Source organism: Eleutherodactylus coqui, chromosome 6 (genome assembly GCF_035609145.1).
Source record: "Eleutherodactylus coqui strain aEleCoq1 chromosome 6, aEleCoq1.hap1, whole genome shotgun sequence".
NCBI lineage: Eukaryota > Metazoa > Chordata > Amphibia > Anura > Eleutherodactylidae > Eleutherodactylus > Eleutherodactylus coqui.
In genome coordinates, this window is record NC_089842.1 from 1,688,556 (window position 1) to 1,712,138 (window position 23,583).

A 23,583-nucleotide genomic window follows, 5' to 3' on the forward strand; every position below is an offset into this window, starting at 1 on the left:
CAGGCAGGGACTGCCTATTATCCTAATGCTGAACGGGACCTGTACGGGCAGGGACCGTCTATTATCATAATGCTGAACGGGACCTGTACAGGCGGGGACTGCCTATTATCCTAATGCTGGATGGGACCTGTACAGGCAGGGACTGCCTATTATCCTAATGCTGGACGGGACCTGTACAGGCGAGGACTGCCTATTATCATAATGCTGAACGGGACCTGTACGGGCAGGGACCGTCTATTATCATAATGCGTACCGGGACCTGTACAAGCAGGGACTGCCTATTATCCTAATGCTGGATGGGACCTGTACAGGCAGGGACTGCCTATTATCCTAATGCGGACCGGGACCTGTACAAGCAGGGACTGCCTATTATCCTAATGCTGGATGGGACCTGTACAGGCGGGGACTGCCTATTATCCTAATGCTGGATGGGACCTGTACAGGCAGGGACTGCCTATTATCATAATGCTGGACGGGACCTGTACAAGCAGGGACTGCCTATTATCCTAATGCTGGATGGGACCTGTACAGGCAGGGACTGCCTATTATCCTAATGCTGGATGGGACCTGTACAGGCAGGGACTGCCTATTATCCTAATGCGGATCGGGACCTGTACAAGCAGGGACTGCCTATTATCCTAATGCTGGATGGGACCTGTACAGGCAGGGACTGCCTATTATCCTAATGCGGACGGGACCTGTACGGGCAGGGACTGCCTACTATCCTAATGCTGGATGGGACCTGTACAGGCAGGGACTGCCTATTATCATAATGCTGGACGGGACCTGTACAAGCAGGGACTGCCTATTATCCTAATGCTTGATGGGACCTGTACAGGCGAGGACTGCCTATTATCCTAATGCTGAACGGGACCTGTACAAGCAGGGACTGCCTATTATCCTAATGCTGACCGGGACCTGTACAGGTGGGGACTGCCTATTATCATAATGCTGGACGGGACCTGTACAGGCGGGGACTGCCTATTATCCTAATGCTGAACGGGACCTGCACAGGAAGGGACTGCCTATTATCCTAATGCTGGACGGGACCTGTACAGGCGGGGACTGCCTATTATCCTAATGCTGAACGGGACCTGCACAGGAAGGGACTGCCTATTATCCTAATGCTGGACGGGACCTGTACAGACAGGGACTGCCTATTATCCTAATGCTGACCGGGACCTGTACCGGCGGGGATTGCCTATTATCCTAATGCTGGACGGGACCTGTACAGGCAGGGACTGCCTATTATCCTAATGCTGAGCGTGACCTGTACAGGCAGGGACTGCCTATTATCCTAATGCTGAACGGGACCTGTACAGGCAGGGACTGCCTATTATCATAATGCTGGGCGGGACCTGTACTGGCAGGGACTGCCTATTATCATAATGCTGAACGGGACCTGTGCAGGCACCGACAGCCTATTATCCTAATGCTGAACGGGACCTGTACAGGCGGGGACTGCCTATTATCCTAATGCTGAACGGGACCTGTACAGGCGGGGACGGCCTATTATGCTATGGCTGAACGGGACCTGTACAGGCGGGAACTGCCTATTATCCTAATGCTGAACGGGACCTGTGCAGGCGGGGACTGCCTATTATGCTATGGCTGAACGGGACCTGTACAGGCGGGAACTGCCTATTATCCTAATGCTGAACGGGACCTGTACAGGCGGGGACTGCCTATTATTCTACTGCTTGACGGGACCTGTACAGGCGGGGACTGCCTGTAATCCCAATGCTGAACGGGACCTGTACAAGCAGGGACTGCCTATTATCCTAATGCTGGATGGGACCTGTACAGGCGGGGACTGCCTATTATCCTAATGCTGGACGGGACCTGTACAGGCAGGGACCGCCTATTATCCTAATGCTGGACGGGACCTGTACAGGCGGGGACTGCCTATTATCCTAATGCTGAACGGGACCTGTACAGGCGGGGACTGCCTATTATCCTAATGCCCAATGGGACCTGTACAGGCGGGGACTGCCTATTATTATAATGCTGGACCGGACCTGTACAGGCGGGGACTGCCTATTATCCTAATACTGAATGTGACCTGTACAGGCAGGGACTGCCTATTATCATAATGCTGAACGGGACCTGTACAGGCGGGGACCGCCTATTATCCTAATGCTGGACAGGACCTGTACAGGCAGGGACTGCCTATTATCCTAATACTGAATGGGACCTGTACAGGCGGGGACTGCCTGTAATCCCAATGCTGAACGGGACCTGTACAAGCAGGGACTGCCTATTATCCTAATGCTGGATGGGACCTGTACAGGCGGGGACTGCCTATTATCCTAATGCTGGACGGGACCTGTACAGGCAGGGACCGCCTATTATCCTAATGCTGGACGGGACCTGTACAGGCGGGGACTGCCTATTATCCTAATGCTGAACGGGACCTGTACAGGCGGGGACTGCCTATTATCCTAATGCCCAATGGGACCTGTACAGGCGGGGACTGCCTATTATTATAATGCTGGACGGGACCTGTACAGGCAGGGACAGCCTATTATCCTAATGCTGAACGGGACCTGTACAGGCGGGGACTGCCTATTATCATAATGCTGGGCGGGACCTGTACTGGCAGGGACTGCCTATTATCATAATGCTGAACGGGACCTGTGCAGGCACCGACAGCCTATTATCCTAATGCTGAACGGGACCTGTACTGGCAGGGACTGCCTATTATCATAATGCTGGGCGGGACCTGTACTGGCAGGGACTGCCTATTATCATAATGCTGAACGGGACCTGTGCAGGCACCGACAGCCTATTATCCTAATGCTGAACGGGACCTGTACAGGCGGGGACTGCCTATTATCCTAATGCTGAACGGGACCTGTACAGGCGGGGACGGCCTATTATGCTATGGCTGAACGGGACCTGTACAGGCGGGAACTGCCTATTATCCTAATGCTGAACGGGACCTGTGCAGGCGGGGACTGCCTATTATGCTATGGCTGAACGGGACCTGTACAGGCGGGAACTGCCTATTATCCTAATGCTGAACGGGACCTGTACAGGCGGGGACTGCCTATTATCCTAATGCTGGATGGGACCTGTACAGGCGGGGACTGCCTATTATCCTAATGCTTGACGGGACCTGTACAGGCGGGGACTGCCTGTAATCCCAATGCTGAACGGGACCTGTACAAGCAGGGACTGCCTATTATCCTAATGCTGGATGGGACCTGTACAGGCGGGGACTGCCTATTATCCTAATGCTGGACGGGACCTGTACAGGCAGGGACCGCCTATTATCCTAATGCTGGACGGGACCTGTACAGGCGGGGACTGCCTATTATCCTAATGCTGAACGGGACCTGTACAGGCGGGGACTGCCTATTATCCTAATGCCCAATGGGACCTGTACAGGCGGGGACTGCCTATTATTATAATGCTGGACCGGACCTGTACAGGCGGGGACTGCCTATTATCCTAATACTGAATGTGACCTGTACAGGCAGGGACTGCCTATTATCATAATGCTGAACGGGACCTGTACAGGCGGGGACCGCCTATTATCCTAATGCTGGACGGGACCTGTACTGGCGGGGACTGCCTATTATCATAATGCTGGACGGGACCTGTACAGGCAGGGACTGCCTATTATCCTAATACTGAATGGGACCTGTACAGGCGGGGACTGCCTGTAATCCCAATGCTGAACGGGACCTGTACAAGCAGGGACTGCCTATTATCCTAATGCTGGATGGGACCTGTACAGGCGGGGACTGTCTATTATCCTAATGCTGGACGGGACCTGTACAGGCGGGGACTGCCTATTATCCTAATGCTGGACGGGACCTGTACAGGCAGGGACCGCCTATTATCCTAATGCTGGACGGGACCTGTACAGGCAGGGACTGCCTATTATCCTAATACTGAATGGGACCTGTACAGGCGGGGACTGCCTGTAATCCCAATGCTGAACGGGACCTGTACAAGCAGGGACTGCCTATTATCCTAATGCTGGATGGGACCTGTACAGGCGGGGACTGCCTATTATCCTAATGCTGAACGGGACCTGTACAGGCGGGGACTGCCTATTATCCTAATGCCCAATGGGACCTGTACAGGCAGGGACTGCCTATTATTATAATGCTGGACCGGACCTGTACAGGCAGGGACTGCCTATTATCCTAATGCTGAACGGGACCTGTACAGGCAGGGACTGCCTATTATCCTAATGCCCAATGGGACCTGTACAGGCGGGGACTGCCTATTATTATAATGCTGGACCGGACCTGTACAGGCAGGGACTGCCTATTATCCTAATGCTGGACGGGACCTGTACAGGCGGGGACTGCCTATTATCATAATGCTGAACGGGACCTGTACAGGCGGGGACCGCCTATTATCCTAATGCTGGACGGGACCTGTACTGGCGGGGACTGCCTATTATCATAATGCTGGACGGGACCTGTACAGGCAGGGACTGCCTATTATCCTAATGCTGAACGGGACCTGTACAGGCGGGGACTGCCTATTATCCTAATACTGAATGGGATCTGTACAGGCAGGGACTGCCTATTATCCTAATGCTGAACGGGACCTGTACAGGTAGGGACTGCCTATCATCCTAATGCTGGACGGGACCTGTACAGGCGGGGACTGCCTATTATCCTAATACTGAATGGGACCTGTACAGGCCGGGACTGCCTATTATCCTAATACTGAATGGGACCTGTACAGGCCGGGACTGCCTATTATCCTAATACTGAATGGGACCTGTACAGGCCGGGACTGCCTATTATCATAATGCTGGACGGGACCTGTACAGGCCGGGACTGCCTATTATCCTAATGCCCAATGGGTCCTGTAAAGGCAGGGACTGCCTATTATCCTAATGCTGAATGGGACCTGTACAGGCAGGGACTGCCTATTATCCTAATGCTGACCGGGACCTGTACCGGCGGGGACCGCCTATTATCCTAATGCTGGACGGGACCTGTACAGGCGGGGACTGCCTATTATCCTAATGCTGAACGGGACCTGTACAGGCAGGGACTGCCTATTATCCTAATGCTGAACGGGACCTGTACGGGCAGGGACCGTCTATTATCATAATGCTGACCGGGACCTGTACAGGTGGGGACTGTCTATTATCATAATGCTGGACTGGTGTTTTTTTGCCTGAAGTCAAGGCTGGATTTGTTTGATTTGTTGGACTGAGATAATCCCAGGTCCCGCCTGTACTTGGACCTTAACGTGTCTCTGACTGCCGAACACCCCGCACTCTAGTGTCTTCCCACTATATATATATACTCCTTCTAGGGGAGGTATGTTACTGACTGTGTGTGTATATATATATTAGTCCTTCTAGGTGTACGTGGAGATGTAGGTGGGCTGTCTTGCTGTATGTTCTGTTCTCATGCAGGTTGGGGGTCTTTGGCGGGCTCCTCTGTGAGTCAGGCATCTGGTGTGAAGGCTCCCGTACGCTGCGGCGCCCACTTCTTCCTCCGCCTCGGGCGGTGAGGCGGCAGCTGCAGCTTCTCCCCCTCGCTCACCTCAATCACCCACAGGATTTCCGTTGCTTTTATGGCTTTATTCAGCACAGATAAACAGAGATGAGAGCAGATTTTCCGCTCCTGCAGGTCACAAACGCACTGAAGAAAGTGACAACGTTGCTAAAAGTTGCGAAAACAGAAAGATGGGGAAACAGAAGGGTGGCGCGTGCCCGGCGCTCTCAGTAGCCGCCTCTCTTCGGGCGCGGTGCAAGATGGCTGTACTGCTCATTATCGCGGCGACCCAACACCTAAAGAGGAGGGAAAGTAACAGCTTAGGAAGAACGATCTGCCACAAACCTGTCCCATACACATATATATATCCCCTCTCCGGTGGGGCGCGGGGTGCGATGACAATGTATGTAGAGGTTCATTTCATAGATGACTTTGGATGAAAACCCGTCACCAGCGACCCCCCCCCCCCTTTAGGGCCTTGATCTGATACAGTGGAGTCCAATGCATCAGATCACATGGCCGTAGTTGTGAGACGTAAAAGCGCCCGGCCGGCCCAATATAGCGCCGCCGTTTTTACGTTGAGCCCAAAACATAGTCCTGGAACAATTTTTTTGGGCCGATAATACGCCGGCCTCACCAGGCTATATGAACGGGCGCCCAAACGTTTGATTTGTGCATCCATTCTCCAGATTTTTCACAAACAATGCAGCGTATGTTTTCACAGCCGGCTGATATGCGCTCGTGTGAAAGAAGCCTTAATCTGTATTGCTTCACTCCCCGGCAGCGCCACCACAGCACAAGTTAAGGTTTTGCACAGTGCACATATGAAACCAGGCCGTGTAATACCGTATTGTGTCAAATACTAGCGCTACAGTGTTACTCAGTTCATGTAATACCGTATTGTGTCAAATACTACTGCTACAGTGTTAGTTAGTCCGTGTAATACCGTACTGTGTCAAATACTACTGCTACAGTGTTACTTAGTCCATGTAATACCGTATTGTGTCAAATACTACTGCTACAGTGTTACTCAGTTTATGTAATACCATATTGTGTCAAATACTACCGCTTCAGTGTTACTTAGTTCATGTAATACCGTATTGTGTCAAATAGTACCGCTACAGTGTTACTTAGTTCATGTAATACCGTATTGTGTCAAATACTACCGCTTCAGTGTTACTTAGTTCATGTAATACCGTATTGTGTCAAATAGTACCGCTACAGTGTTACTCAGTTCATGTAATACCGTATTCTGTCAAATAGTACCGCTACAGTGTTACTCAGTTCATGTAATACCATATTGTGTCAAATACTACCGCTAAAGTGTTACAGACCGTTTAATACACTATTGTGTCAAATAATACTGCTACAGTGTTACTCGGTCTGTGTAATACTGTATTGTGTCAAATACTACCGCTACAGTCTTACTCAGATCATATAATACCGTATTGTGTCAAATACTACTGCTACAGTGTTACTTAGTCCGTGTAATACCGTATTATGTCAAATACTACCGCTACAGTGTTACTCAGTTCATGTAATACCGTATTGTGTCAAATACTACTGCTACAGTGTTACTTAGTCCGTGTAATACCGTATTGTGTCAAATCCTACCACTACAGTATAACTCAGTTCATGTAATACCGTATTGTGTCAAATCCTACCGCTACAGTATAACTCAGTTCATATAATACCGTATTGTGTCAAATCCTACCGCTACAGTATAACTCAGTTTATGTAATACCGTATTGTGTCAAATCCTACCGCTACAGTGTTACTCAGTCCGTGTAATACAGTATTGTGTCAAAGACTACCGCTACAGTGTTACTTAATCCGTGTAATACCGTATTGTGTCAAATCCTACCGCTACACTGTTACTCATAGTCTGTGTAATACTGTATTGTGTCAAATAATACTGCTACAGTGTTACAGTCCGTGTAATATCATATTGTGTCAAATACTACTGCTACAGTGTTAGTCAGTATAATATCATATTAAGTCAAATTTTACCGCTACACTGTTACTTAGTCAGTGTAATACAGTATTGTGTCAAATCCTACCGCTACAGTGTTACTTACAGTCCGTGTAATACTGTATTGTGTTACTTACTACTGCTACAGTGTTACTCAGTCCGTGTAATACCGTATTGTGTCAAATACTACCGCTACAATGTTACAGTCAGTATAATATCATATTAAGTCAAATTTTACAGCTACAGTGTTACTCAGTCCGTGTAATACCGTATTGTGTTACTTACTACTGCTACAGTGTTACTCAGTCCGTGTAATACCGTATTGTGTTACTTACTACTGCTACAGTGTTACTCAGTCCGTGTAATACCGTATTGTGTTACTTACTACTGCTACAGTGTTACTCAGTCAGTATAATACGGTATTGTGTCATATACTACCGCTACAGTGTTACTTAATCCTTGAGCTGCTCACCTGATATTCAGCATCCTTATCAATCAGATTCTGTTTGTCAGAAGCTAAAGGGTTAAAAAAAAAAAGGTTTAGGATATTAATGTTTTTAGGGTTGAACATGTGAGTCATAGAAACGGCTTTCTTAATAGTTGGGTGTGTTGTAGACCTCGGAGTCCCACGTGTGCGGAGCTCCGCGTACATGAGCCGCCGCGCTGCGATAACCAGAACTGATCATCCAGGCGCCATTCATACAAAATGACTAAATCTGTCCGATGCAGCCGGATCCGTCCTACAAGCGCACTGCGGCCGCCGCTCCGACACAGAGGGGCTGTATCTGGGTGAGTTTCAGAAAATGTATCCGTGGGGCGACAACCAGCGTAGAGGTCGCTGCGACCAGGAGTCAGCGGAGCGCCGGCCCCCGGGGGGCTCCTGTCAATGGGGAGCATGCTGGAGCGGCTGCTTTCATTATGGGCTCCTGCGGACGGCCATGTTTTATTCTACGTCAGACCGCTATCCTTCACAAGGGAAGAAAATACGACCCCATTATCATGAACAGGACATACACCGCGATGCGACAGAAATCGTAGCAGGTTCTACCTGGGTGCGCCACATGTTCAATGCCTCAATAACATCTCCAACACATTATATGTCCCCCAGAGTGCATCCAGTAACATCTACAACACATTATATGTCCCCCAGAGTGCGGCCAGTAACATCTCCAACACATTATATGTCCTCCAGAGTGCAGCCAGTAACATCTCCAACACATTATATGTCCCCCAGAGTGCAGCCAGTAACATCTCCAACACATTATATGTCCCCCAGAGTGCAGCCAGTAACATCTCCAACACATTATATGTCCCCCAGAGTGCAGCCAGTAACATCTACAACACATTATATGTCCCCCAGAGTGCAGCCAGTAACATCTCCAACACATTATATGTCCCCCAGAGTGCGGCCAGTAACATCTCCAACACATTATATGTCCTCCAGAGTGCAGCCAGTAACATCTCCAACACATTATATGTCCCCCAGAGTGCAGCCAGTAACATCTCCAACACATTATATGTCCCCCAGAGTGCAGCCAGTAACATCTCCAACACATTATATGTCCCCCAGAGTGCAGCCAGTAACATCTCCAACACATTATATGTCCCCCAGAGTGCAGCCAGTAACATCTCCAACACATTATATGTCCTCCAGAGTGTGGCCAGTAACATCTCCAACACATTATATGTCCCCCAGAGTGCGGCCACTAACATCTCCAACACATTATATGTCCTCCAGAGTGTGGCCAGTAACATCTCCAACACATTATATGTCCCCCAGAGTGCGGCCAGTAACATCTCCAACACATTATGTGTCCCCCAGAGTGCAGCCAGTAACATCTCCAACACATTATATGTCCCCCAGAGTGCAGCCAGTAACATCTCCAACATATTATATGTCCTCCAGAGTGTAGCCAGTAACATCTCCACCACATTATATGTCCCCCAGAGTGCAGCCAATAACATCTCCAACACATTATATGTCCCCCAGAGTGCAGCCAATAACATCTACAACACATTATATGTCCCCCAGAGTGCGGCCAGTAACATCTCCAACACATTATATGTCCCCCAGAGGGCAGCCAGTAACATCTCCAACACATTATATGTCCCCCAGAGTGCAGGCAGTAACATCTCCAACACATTATATGTCCCCCAGAGTGCAGCCAATAACATCTCCAACACATTATATGTCCCCCAGAGTGCGACCAGTAACATCTCCAACACATTATATGTCCCCCAGAGTGCGGCCAGTAACATCTCCAACACATTATATGTCCCCCAGAGTGCGGCCAGTAACATCTCCAACACATTATATGTCCCCCAGAGTGTGGCCAGTAACATATCCAATACATTATATGTCCCCAGAGTGCGGCCAGTAACATCTACAACACATTATATGTCCCCCAGAGTGCGGCCAGTAACATCTACAACACATTATATGTCCCCCAGAGTGCAGCCAGTAACATCTCCAACACATTATATGTCCCCCAGAGTGCAGCCAGTAACATTTACAACACATTATATGTCCCCAGAGTGCAGCCAGTAACATCTCCAACACATTATATGTCCCCCAGAGTGCGGCCAGTAACATTTACAACACATTATATGTCCCCCAGAGTGCGGCCAGTAACATTTACAACACATTATATGTCCCCCAGAGTGCGGCCAGTAACATCTCCAACACATTATATGTCCCCCAGAGTGCGGCCAGTAACACCTCCAACACATTATATGTCCCCCAGAGTGCGGCCAGTAACATCTCCAACACATTATATGTCCCCCAGAGTGCAGCCAGTAACATCTCCAACACATTATATGTAGAGATGAGCGAGCGTACTCGGATAAGCACTACTCGCTCGAGTAATGTGCTTTATCCGAGTATCGCTGTGCTCGGGGCTAAAGATTCAGGTGCCGCTGCGGCTGACAGGTAAGTCGCAGTGGGGAGCAGGAGAGAGGGAGAGAAAGATCTTATCTCCGTTCCTCCCCGCTCTCCCCTGCAGCTCCCCGCTCCGTGCCGGCACCTGAATCTTTAGCCCCGAGCACAGCGGTACTCGGATAAAGCCAATTACTCGAGCGAGTAGTGCTTATCCGAGTACGCTCGCTCATCTCTAATTATATGTCCCCCAGAGTGCAGCCAGTAACATCTCCAACACATTATATGTCCCCCAGAGTGCAGCCAGTAACATCTCCAACACATTATATGTCCCGCAGAGTGCAGCCAGTAACATCTCCAACACATTATATGTCCCCCAGAGTGCGGCCAATAACATCTCCAACACATTATATGTCCCCCAGAGTGCGGCCAATAACATCTCCAACACATTATATGTCCCCCAGAGTGCAGCCAGTAACATCTCCAACAAATTATATGTCCCCCAGAGTGCGGCCAGTAACATCTCCAACACATTATATGTCCCCAGAGTGCGGCCAATAACATCTCCAACACATTATATGTCCCCAGAGTGCAACCAGTAACATCTCCAACAAATTATATGTCCCCCAGAGTGCAGCCAGTAACATCTACAACACGTTATATGTCCCCCAGAGTGCGGCCAGTAACATCTCCAACACATTATATGTCCCCCAGAGTGCAGCCAGTAACATTTCCAACACATTATATGTCCCCCAGAGTGCGGCCAGTAACATCTACAACACATTATATGTCCCCCAGAGTGCAGCCAGTAACATCTCCAACACATTATATGTCCCCTAGAGTGCAGCTAGTAACATCTCCAACACATTATATGTCCCCCAGAGTGTGGCCAGTAACATCTCCAACACATTATATGTCCCCCAGAGTGCAGCTAGTAACATCTCCAACACATTATATGTCCCCCAGCGCGCAGCTAGTAACATCTATAACACATTATATGTCCCCCAGAGTGCAGCCAGTAACATCTCCAACACATTATATGTCCCCCAGAGTGCGGCCAGTAACATCTCCAACACATTATATGTCCCCCAGAGTGCGGACAGTAACATCTCCAACACATTATATGTCCCCCAGAGTGCAGCTAGTAACATCTACAACACATTATATGTCCCCCAGAGTGCGGCCAGTAACATCTCCAACACATTATATGTCCCCCAGAGTGCGGCCAGTAACATCTCCAACACATTATATGTCCCCCAGAGTGCAGCCGGTATCATCTCCAACACATTATATGTCCCCCAGAGTGCAGCCGGTAACATCTCCAACACATTATATGTCCCCCAGAGTGCGGCCAGTAACATCTCCAACACATTATATGTCCCCCAGAGTGCGACCAGTAACATCTCCAACACATTATATGTCCCCCAGAGTGCGGCCAGTAACATCTCCAACACATTATATGTCCCCCAGAGTGCGGCCAGTAACATCTCCAACATATTATATGTCCCCCAGAGTGCAGCCAGTAACATCTCCAACACATTATATGTCCCCCAGAGTGCGGCCAGTAACATCTCCAACATATTATATGTCCCCCAGAGTGCGGCCAGTAATATCCTTCCCAGGGGGTACCAGTAGTCCCAGCAGTCAGTCACCTAACAGTAAACGGGGGAGACATGATCTTAGTGAGGTAAACCCTCTAGAGTACATCGGCGTTCCTCGTAGTACCGAATCCTTTCCCTACAGCGCTGCGAGCCACCAGATCTCCTGGAGCTGCAGCTGAGCATGCGATGTGTCCTGCTGCATCAGGATGTGCATTATAACCCCCCGGGCGCTGAGCGCACACAATACCCGGCCCCTCTGGCCATCGCTCTGCTAACAGACCACATTCCATGCATCATCTGACCTCGTCCTGCTCGCCGCAGCTCTGATCCCGACACGAAGTAGACAGCGGTGGCGATCAGCCCGATCATGATGATGTCCGCCACGATGAAGCCGGCGATGGTTCCCGGGTCCAGCTCTATGCAGTTCATGCACCCTGAGGAGCAGAGGAGGGACGGGGGCCGTCAGGCTGGATATCCGCTTACGTCTAATAATCTCTCACTTTAACCCCTCAGTGTCACGGCTTGTTTTGGTCCCACAGACACAACAAATTTTGGGGGATTTTCATCTCCACCTTTCAAAAGCCGTAACCTTTTTATTTGCTGTCGGCGCGGCTGCATAGCGGCTTGTTTACGCGGCGCGCTCTAAGCTTACTGCCGCCATATCATGGATTGTCAAACTCTTAACCTTTTTGGAGGGCAGGAAAAAGAAGCATCAATTCTGTCAATGTTTGCACAGCAGCATAAATGACCCGCTAACCGATGTCCGCGGGGCGGCGCCATTGCAACAATAACAAAATTATATACTTTTTAGTTTTTTTCACAATAAAACCCCCCTTTTGGGGGGGGGTGAACCTTTTTTTGAATTACTGCATTTAGGGCTCCGGCACACTTGCGTTTTTCTTGTGTTTTTTGGGGTTTTTTCCCGCGATTGTCAATGGGACTTTCTAATGTTAAGAATGGATCGCTGCAAATTGTGATGAGTTTTTAACATTAGAAAGTCCCTTTGACAATTGCGTGAAGAATGCAGTGATATCGCGTGAGAAAGTGCAAGAGAAACGCAAGTGTGCCGGAGCCGTAAAGGTCCCATAACTGCACGCCGCAGAGCGAGTGCAGAGCGACCGCTGCAGACCCTTTTATCAGGCGGTCGGCGTGGTATCTAAGCAGCCATATAACTGCTGTGAATATACCGTCCCCAGCCCCCTATGTGTGGGGGAAGCTTGAAATACTATTGTGCCTAATGGACTTGGGAAGTCTTAATAACAGTGGCCCCGTGCTACATTGGCCCCGTGGTAAGAGCCTCATGGCTGCCACCGCGCTCGTTACTACTTTTCATATCTGAGAGTGGCTCAAAAATAAGTGACTGAGGATTTTGCTGTTTACAGTAGGGGCGTGTGGTGCAAATATACCTGGCTGTTTGCAGCCCTCCTTTTTGTATCTTACTGTAATGCAGGCCTTTATAAATGGTCATTATGTTCCTTTATCCTCCACTTTGTATCTTAAATAGGAAATGTTATGAACACTCTGGGGACTTTAAACCTGTTTGGTGTAGGCTTAGTTATCCAGAACAATGCTAATTGTATCAACTACAATTACCAGAACAATGCTAATTGTATCAACTACAACTCTGTTTGTATAGGTTTGTTTAAACTCTGTCCATATACATTGTATCGCCATGAATCTTGTTAACCCTGTGATATCATCATCATCATCATCGTCTAGGGAATTGAGTTTTCATCAATGAAGCTGGCTACTTCAGATGGTGGGGGGTCTCAGACTGATAATATCATTGATGCAAAGCTTGGAGCAGATGGCCGATGACTAAGTAGTTATAGTGTATAAAATAGGAGACAGATTGTAATAAGATCAGAAGCAGGTTGGACCTGTGATGGCGAACGTCCTCACTGTGTCCTTCCCAAGACGCCCCCTGTCTTCTGACTTTTCTCCGGTTGATGCACATAAATATACCTCAGACTTGGTGATGGGAGTATTGATGTGACCGTTGTTTAAGAATTGGTTACAAAACATTTACGCAACTTCACCTACTTTTATGTAAATGTGTTTTATCATTTATTCATTTGTATTAATATTCTGTTGTATCCGCCCCCTTGTCCTTCTTTAAAGCCGCAGCCGAACTTGTTATTTTCCACTTGGCAAAACAGGGCAACAATTTTTAGATTTGACCATGGGCCATTGGCAGGGAGACAGTCAGCAGGAAGTCATTGGCAGGGAGACAGTCAGCAGGAAGTCATTGGCAGGGAGACAGTCAGCAGGAAGTCATTGGCAGGGAGACAGTCAGCAGGAAGTCATTGGCAGGGGGACAGTCAGCAGGAAGTCATTGGCAGGGGGACAGTCAGCAGGAAGTCATTGGCAGGGAGACAGTCAGCAGGAAGTCATTGGCAGGGAGACAGTCAGCAGGAAGTCATTGGCAGGGAGACAGTCAGCAGGAAGTCATTGGCAGGGAGACAGTCAGCAGGAAGTCAGGGAGAAGAACAGAGATTTCTCCATGATGGCAGCAGGAACCAGTACAATCTAATGAGGCTGATCGCTCATGGGGTTCATTGCCTCCATGTTGAATCCTGGACATGATAACATTCTGTTAGACATTTGCAGGATGATTTTGTGTCGGGGGTCTCGGTGTTCCCTCCGCATGGAGCACAATCAGTGATGCGCCGGTCTACAGAGAGCCGGTCAGAGAAGGACGCTCCTGCCCGCTAACCGTAACCCCAGAAGGTCTCATTGCTGTGATGGCGGGCGGCGCATACTCACGTCTCACGTACACATGGACGCAGCTCTTGGGTGCAGATTTATCCTGTTTAGTGCGGCAGTAGACGCCACGCGGATCGTTCCACAGAGATCCCAAGGACTTGGTCTTGTCGCAGGCCTCTTCGTCGCCATCCTTCGTCCACGTGTAGTCGCTGCCACACTGCAGGAACAACTCTTCACCTTTTACATCTGTCAAAGAACAGAAACCGACAGTAAGCGGCTCTCACACGAGTTCACGTAACGCAGCGTCCAAAACCGCATCGTTTTACCGTGATTCCGCGCTGCGTTTTCAAACGCATGCTGCAGCGTTCTTTAGCGCACCCCTTCATTGTGATGGGTGATGAGGTGCGTTTAGGGTTAAGAGGCACAGAAATAGAGCAGACCGCGCTCGAAAATCACGGCGCTAGAAAAGCTGCGTTCAAGCGCGAGTCTGCGAGGCCACGTTAAAATCAATAGAGGCGTTTGAAACTCTGCGCTAATGCGGAAAAAGCCCGCTGACTGCGGGTGGGCGAACACTACTCACCAAAATGAAGAGCATTAACCCCTTAACTGCCGTATCGTCTTCTTACAGCGGCCGTTTCGGTAGTCCATTTGATGCGACTGCAGAAGACGTGTGCTGTGCGCACTGAACCCCAATGCCGCAGCCGTCAGCAGTGATCGGAGACTGATAACATTGGTCTCCCATCAGTTTACCCCTTAGATGCTGTAGCCACAGCGACCGCAGCATCCAAGGAGTAGATCACAGAGGGAGGAGCTTCCTCTCTTAACCCTTCGACTCTATACAAAGCATTTGAGGTGGGAGGGGGATGCTTAACCATTGCAGCTAGAGGCCCTAACCCCCCCCCCACCCCATACTGAAGGTTTTCTTAGTCCAATTTAAACTTTAAAAAAAACCATTTATATACATTTTAATTTATTTTTAGAATTTTTTGAGAGGCGGAAAGCAAGAAAACCTGCAGGTCAACAACTGCAATACCAAGCCTAGCCACTACAGAAAGAACAGCGCTGTCAGCTTCCTGCAGAAATCAGCTGAGTGCTGGAGCACACAGGCCCAGAGAACAGCCGATTGACGGGATCCGATGCAACAGACCGCTGCCACTCTGCTACTGATGAGTTATCCTGGGAATAGGCAATCAATAGTTTACAACTGGACAACCCCTCTAAGGTAAACAATTTCAAAATCAGGCCCTGAGAGCATATTACAGGGGGCCAATGGGCTGAGAGAGACAGGCCCCGCTCTCTGTAAAGCTCCTTAAATGCCACGGCATCTAAGGGGTTAAAACATTTTTTGATGAGATGTCTTTGTGTTCCAGCTGCTGCAGAACTCCTTTATGGAAAGGATAAGCGTTCCTAATATAAATGGTGGCAAGGAAGCTCCGCCTTACTGTTTAAAGAGTTTCTGCAGCAGCAGAGGCTGTATCATGAGGAATAATGCTGCCCGAAACTATTCTGAATATTAGGTGTCACTTTGGAGTCTGGCGGCTTTATACATGCGCTCAGAGGGACGCTTCCTGCTTAACCCCTTCCTGCCCCACAGAGCACATGTACATGACGGGAGGGGCTCATACACGTACGGCATGCAGGGCCCTGGGCTCAGGAGGTGGTGAAATAACTCAAAGCTTTTGAAAAGTGGAGACAAATAGACCAAAAGATTGTGGTGTCCTTAAGTACCAAAGGAGGCCGCGCCCCAAGGGGTTAAAGTCATAATAATCGTTACTTATATGGCGCCAACATATTTCACAGCGCTTACAAGACGGGGAACAGATACAAAATCGCGGTTCCATGTAGTAATCAGCTGATGGAGACAGTGGGGGTGAGGGGCTCACAGACTACAAATCATGGGGGGGATACAAAAAGCAAAGGGGGTGGAGATGTGCGCAGGATGGCGGGGTGGAGATGTGCGCAGGATGGCGGGGTGGAGATGTGCGCGGGATGGCGGGGTGGAGATGTGCGCGGGATGGTGGGGTGGAGATGTGCGCGGGATGGCGGGGTGGAGATGTGCGCGGGATGGCGGGGTGGAGATGTGAGCGGGATGGCGGGGTGGAGATGTGCGCGGGATGGCGGGGTGGAGATGTGCGCGGGATGGCGGGGTGGAGATGTGCACGGTATGGGGGGGTGGAGATGTGCGCGGGATGGCGGGGTGGAGATGTGCGCGGGATGGCGGGGTGGAGATGTGCGCGGGATGGCGGGGTGGAGATGTGCGCGGGATGGCGGGGTGGAGATGTGCGCTGGATGGTGGGGTGGAGATGTGCGCGGGATGGCGGGGTGGAGATGTGCGCGGGATGGCGGGGTGGAGATGTGCACGGTATGGGGGGGTGGAGATGTGCGCGGGATGGCGGGGTGGAGATGTGCGCGGGATGGCGGGGTGGAGATGTGCGCGGTATGGGGGGGGTGGAGATGTGCGCGGGATGGCGGGGTGGAGATGTGCGCGGGATGGCGGGGTGGAGATGTGCGCGGGATGGCGGGGTGGAGATGTGCGCGGGATGGCGGGGTGGAGATGTGCGCTGGATGGTGGGAATGAAAGGTTCGAGTTAAAGGGGCACTCTGTCTGGTTTCGTTAGCGGAGCAGAGGGTGCGAGCTGGGTGGTGGATTGGGATGAGGGATACAATGTAGGGCGGCGCGGCGCTGTGGATGAGGGATACAATGTAGGGCGGCGCGGCGCTGTGGATGAGGGATACAATGTAGGGCAGTGCAATGCTGTGGATGAGGGATACAATATAGGGGGCGCTGCGCTGTGGAGGGCTTTGTGGATGAAGGTAATAAGTTTGAATTGTATTCTGTATTTGTCGGGCAGCCAGTGCAGTGACCGGCACAGGGCAGAGGCATCCGAGTAGCGCCTGGACGGGAAGATGAGCCTGGCTGCCGCATTCAGGATGTATTGGAGAGGGGAGAGTCTGGTGCGGGGGGCCGATCAGCAGCGGGTTGTAATAATCGAGCCGGGAGCGGATGAGGGCAACAGTGAGCATTTTTAGAGCGTCCACAGTGAGGAAGGGGCGGATTCTTGTAATGTTTTTGAGGTGCAGTTTAAGTGAACGGATGAGCTATTCCAAATGAGCCCCCAATGTGTGACCCTCAGAGCCCCCATTAATGACACTCCAGTATAGAAATCTGATATCAATGGAAACAGAAACTCAAAAGGTTTGATTTAGTAAAATGGTCTACCAGTAAGACGTCCTCATTTCTCAAGGTGCTGAGGTAAAATGAAAGCTGCACTGTGATTGGTTGGCCAAGGACGTCTTACTGTTAGACCGTTTTGTTAAAGGAGGCCCACAAAGTTTTCTTCAGCCATCATCAGGATATGAGACTAATTGGCTGCCAATGTAGACAGGGGAGCATCTTGTGTCCTTGATTTTCATGTCTACCAGTTATTCATGTGCAATGTCATTTCCCGACAACGTTTGGTGAGGATCCGCCCAGTCTGCGCGACTTCCCCGCGGTGAATGTGTTCTGCACTATAACCTGCAGGAAAGCACCTGGCCTTCTTCCTCCATGAGGACACAATCCCGGGGATTTGGTACCTGAATGAGCTGTATAGCTTCTGCAATGGGAACAAGAAATTTCACCACGACAGCCCCCCCCCCCCCCCATCCTCGTCTTCGTCCTCCACATCCCTCGGATCTCACACCTTGTGATTAGTCTACATGCTCCCCCACTGCCTGCCATGATCTGCGGCCTCCTAGAAGTCATTGCATCCGTCCATTGTGAACCGCTACAACCCGTACGGCAGGAACCTACTGAGTTTCTGTTTACATCCATATCTAATTTCCGTATCTGAGCGTCACTAAATGGGAGTTCTGAGGGTTTCACATCAGGGGTTAATTTGAGCGACCCGTAAAATGATGTTTACACGTTAGAACCAACGATTGCGATTTGCGCCTGGACGTTTGTCTCAGCTCCACGTTTACGTTCTCAGATTGCTACAAGCAGATACCTCGTTACTCACTGACGGCCGCCGGCTTCCTCCCTGCGGGTGACTGACGTGTCTGGACTTCTGGCACATATCTAAAACATTTCCACACGGCCGCTCAGAAAAAGCCGCGCCAATTGGAGATTCAGCAGCACGGCGCCGTTTCCACACCCCTTAACTGCCGGCCAATGTTCACTGGGGTTTTTTCAATTTTTTTCATCGTCCCCTTTCAAGAATCGCAGCTCTTTTTACTTTTCTTTCGGCCTAACCTATGAGTTTGTTTTTGCAGGCGAGGTGGTGGCCATTCAATGCGCCATAAAATGTATGAAAAATTGAGAAAAGAATTAAAGTGAAATGAAATGAGAAATTAAATTGCGCCATTTTCCTGGGATTTTGGATTTTGCGGTTGGTGGAGCACTAAAAGTTACGTGTTCGCCTTATTCTCAGAGTCAGTGAAGCTATGATGATACAATGTTTCTAGATTTTTTTAATCTTTTGCTACTTTTTAAGAATTAAAAAAACGTTGCTTTTTGCCGCCATATTCTGAGCCCTGCACCTCTCTCACTTCCCTGCCGATGGCGCTGTTTGCAGGCTTTATATGGCAAACTATAGTTTTTATTGCTTCCATTCCTTCTTGTTTGTTGCTTATATTGTTGGGGGGGGAAGGGTTTTTTGAATTTGTATTTTTAATTTGTTTTATTATTTTCTGGACGATGCTGGTCCCCCTCTGGGACTCGAACTTGGAGTCACTTCATCATTTCTACAATATACTTCAGTACTTTGGCATTGCAGTATATTGTAAGTTTGCCGTCAACTTATTAAGCTGTGCTACAGGGCATACGGCAGCCCCAGAAGCTGTCATGAGGCCCAGAGTCGCCATGGCAACCATTGGAACCCATAACGGGAGGGGTGATGGGTAGGTGGATGGACCTACCCTCCGGCTGATAGCCAGCACCGACCACACATGTAAGCTGTGAAGCAGCCATGATCAGAGCCTCATACGCACCCCGCCCCTCTGTGATGTACGGCAGACAGGGAGAAGGGGTTAATGTTCACAGCACATGGTGCAAAGCTCTAAAAATACAACAAAAAGTCAGTCCCATGCAAAAATACGCAGAATGTCCCACTGTGGTGTGAAATGGGTCCCTGCATATTTGTGTACCGAAGCAAGTGGTTTGTAATTTTTTTGCATTTACGGACACAAAAAAATAGCAGAAGGGCCGAAATCCGCAGGAAATTGGTATTTTTGGCTCACGTGAGATGGTGCGCGTTACACAACGGAATCTACACGAGCCGCGCCAACGAGGCCTTCATAAATCCAAAGAGGAGAAAAACTGCTTGTAGGAAAGAATCTTCAGCCGCCATTAGGTTAGTGGCCGCTCATCAGAGACGAGGCAGGACGGGTCGGGGGCCCCGGGGCCCCACTGACCATCAGCGCCAACTCCTTACAGACAGGCCCGCAGATGATGGTACAGACCGCCGCGGCCCTGCTGCCATACGGTCCGCGATGACAGACGGATACGGGAGTATAAACACAATAATGTTCAGATGGGGGATGAAAGAAAGTAACGAGCGCAGCGAAATGACGGCAGTGATGAAACGCCACAGAAAACCGGAAACGCCACCGGAAACGTGCGATACAACCTTATGAACAGAGGCGAAACATGAAGCTCCCGGGCCCCAGTGCAAAACCTGTAACAGGGCCCCCAGCTATAACGCTTTATTCATAGCACTGGGCTCCCTATATGGAGGTGAGAGGCCTTATGGGCCCCTAAGGCTCTGGGGCCCGGGTCCAACCGCACCCCCTGCATCCCCTATAGTTACACCACTGATCATGAATATACCGGCAGAAACAGTCCGCCTAACATAAGAGTTATGATAAATAATGGGGCTCCGATGTGTAACTCCGACCCGCCGGGACCCTCGTATACTCTGGACCCTGACCGTACATCCGCCGCCCGTCAGGGGGGACATAAAGTAACACACAGCTTTCATCTATGAGATACAATTCGCTCGTGATCGCAGAAAGCTAACAATCAGTCCAGATGGGGAGTTCAGGCACGAAGCGTTGTGGAGATTCACATTAAATACTACATTTCAAAAAGTAGTCGTCTCATCTGATGGTTGTTTTGCAGTTGGACGCCCCGCAGCCCGCCGAATAGTCAGAGACGAGGACGCTTCTGCGAAGACGTGAGGTCACTTACCCACCATCTTGTCTGCAGCCGGACTGTTATCTGTGACAGAAAGAGAAGACGTTGTGACAAGGGATCGCTGCGAGTGCCCGGCGCCCCCTACTGTCCCCTGCCGCACCCCTGCTTTGTCCTGTCAGATGTTTGCTGCGGGTGCCCCGGCGCCCCCTACTGTCCCCTGCCGCACCCCTGCGGGTGCCCGTTAGCGCCCTGTACATGGCCCGATTCACGCATCGTCTGCAGCATGTCCTGTTTTTTTCTAGTTCTCGCACACGGACGGGCTGCTGGAGCGCCGGCCATTGTGAGCTGTGTCCAAGAACCTCAGGCACCACCTCTGAACCGCCCGTGTGCGCACAGCCTGACATACCTGCCGAAGAGACGCCCTTAATGAGGAAGGCAGCAAGTAGCCAGAAAGGAGAGGAAACCGTCATGATGTGTCAGCCGGGTCCCCAGCGCCGTGAATGATGGCAGCGAGCGCGGCTCTACCTCTATGTACAGGAAACAAAGTGTGTGCAGCTGCAGCGCCTCTTCCTGCTCTGCGCTCGTCCTCTTCAGATGAGCCGCACTACAGCACAGCGATGGCGTTACACGACCGCAGAATTCTATCATTGTCAACATCAGGATGATTACAGGGTCCTCTGTCCATCTGCACCGCGGCCCCTTCATTAGCCCCCGTCCAGTAGCATGTAGGAATATCGGCCCCTGCGGACAGGGAGCATCTTGTAGTTGCTGCAGATTAGATGGCGGTGCTGACATGTTCTGACCGGCTGACAGGAAGGGGTCAGCGATTCATGCTGCTTGCACCAAATTCTGCCCTCCCATCAGCATATAAATCTGTCTCCATCTGACCAGGAGATGTTCTTCCGCTGCTCAGTGATACAAGTTTTGCGCTCTTTTTGCCCGCTGGAGTCTTTCTGTTCCTCTTACACACAATGGCGCTGGAACTGGTCGCCCGCTGTTATACCATCCGTGCGGAGGAACGGCGAGTTGTGCGTTCGGACACGTTAGTTGGAGCTCCAGCGTTGTATTCAGCTGACTGTGCAGCCTGTTGGTCAGAACGATTCCTGACATCCTCCTCCGACTTCCTGACACGGTAACATAGTAGGCTGAAAAAAGACAAATGTCCGTCCAGTTCAGCCTGTTTGTGTTCCCCCGTGCTGATCCAAAGGAAGCCAAAATAATACAGTGAGGCAGAAGCCAATTAGCCCATTTGGGGGGGAAATTCCTTCCCGACTCCATAATGGCAGGCAGACTAATCCCCGGATCAACCTCTGATAGTACCTACCTGTCTGTAAGACCCGGATCACCAACCCACTATCTATATCATGTAATACCATAGAAAGACATCTAGTCCCTCTTAACCTCCTCTATGGATCCTGCCATCACTATGTCCTCAGGCAGAGAGTTCCACAGTCTCACTGCTCTTACAGTAAAGAACCCCCTTCTGTGTTGGTGATGAAACCTGCTTTCCTCTAGCCGTAGCGGATGCCCTCTTGTTACCATCACAGTCCTGGGTATAAACAGATCCTGGCAGAGATCCTTGTATCGTCCCCTCATGTATTTATACATAGTTATGTGGTCGCCCCTTAGCCATCTGTTTTCCGTGGTGAATAATCCCAGTTTTGGTGCCTCTCTGGGTATTCCAGTCCCGTCATTCCATGTATTAGTTTAGTTGCCCTTCTTTGAACCCCCTCCAGCACTGTAACATCTTTCCTGAGCCCCGGTGACCAGAACTGTGCGCAGTATTCCATGTGGGGCCTGACAAGTGCCTTATATAGTGGGAGGATAATGTTCTCGTCCCTCCCCCCTGTACCTCTTTTACTGCACCCCAAGACTTTATTTGCCTTTGCAGCAGCTGACTGGCATTGGTTGCTCCAGTTTAGTCTACAGCCCACTAGTACCCCCAGGTCTTTTCCCCAGCAGTACCCCATTTAGTGTATATTGGTGACATCCGTATCTCCTGCCCATGTGCAGAACCTTACATTTATCCACATTGACCCCCCCCCCCCCCCCGATCCCCCGGCTTATCTCGGCCCGTTTGTAGCCGCACATTGTCCTCCGTTGCATTAATTATATTGTATAATTTCGTGTCATCTGCAAATATTGATATTTTGCTGTGCAGCCCCTCTATCAGGTCATTGATAAATATATTGAACTGAGTGGTGCCTAATACAGAGCCCTGTGGCCCCCCGCTAGTGACGGGGGCCCAATACTGAACCCTGTGGCACCCCGCTAGCGACGGGGGCCCAATCAGAGTATGAACCATTTATTACCCCCCTCTGCTTTCTATCTCTGAGCCAGTTCCTTACCCAGATACACACATTTTAACCCAATCCGAGCTTCTCATTTTATATATCAGCCTATTATGTGGCACGGTGTCAGATGCTTTAGAGAAGTCCAGATATACGAGATCTATAGACTCTCCCAGGTCCAGCCTAGAGCTTACTTCATGGTAGAAACTGATCAGATTGGTCTGACATGATCGACCCCTCATGAACCCGTGCTGGTGAGGAGTTATTCTGTTGTTCTCCTTGAGGTACTCTTCGGTGGTGTCTCTCAGAAACCCCTCCAATATTTTTCCAGTTATTGAAGTGAGACTTACCAGCCTGTAGTTACCAGGCTCTCTTCTAGACCCCTTTTTGTATATTGGAACCCCATTGGCAATGTGCTAATCCAGTGGTACAACCCCGGTCTCCATAGTGTCCATAAATATAAGAAATAGCAGTCTAGCTATCACATCACTTAGTTCCCTTAGAACCCTTGGGTGTATTCCATCTGGGACCGGCGATTTGTCGATT

The 23,583-nt window shown here is 50.1% G+C and overlaps 1 protein-coding gene across 1 annotated transcript; it reads right to left on the reverse strand.

Moving 5' to 3' along the window:
* Positions 1–5,542: 5,542 nt before the first annotated feature.
* Positions 5,543–21,299, reverse strand: LOC136571968 (T-cell surface glycoprotein CD3 gamma chain-like). Its single transcript, XM_066572586.1, has 6 exons — positions 21,153–21,299; positions 20,801–20,830; positions 14,692–14,877; positions 12,228–12,359; positions 7,922–7,965; positions 5,543–5,773 (listed from the first exon to the last, which is right to left on the reverse strand). Exons 1-6 carry the CDS (start codon positions 21,214–21,216, stop codon positions 5,705–5,707), a joined length of 525 nt encoding a protein of 174 aa, XP_066428683.1. The 5' UTR covers positions 21,217–21,299; the 3' UTR covers positions 5,543–5,704.
* Positions 21,300–23,583: the final 2,284 nt, after the last annotated feature.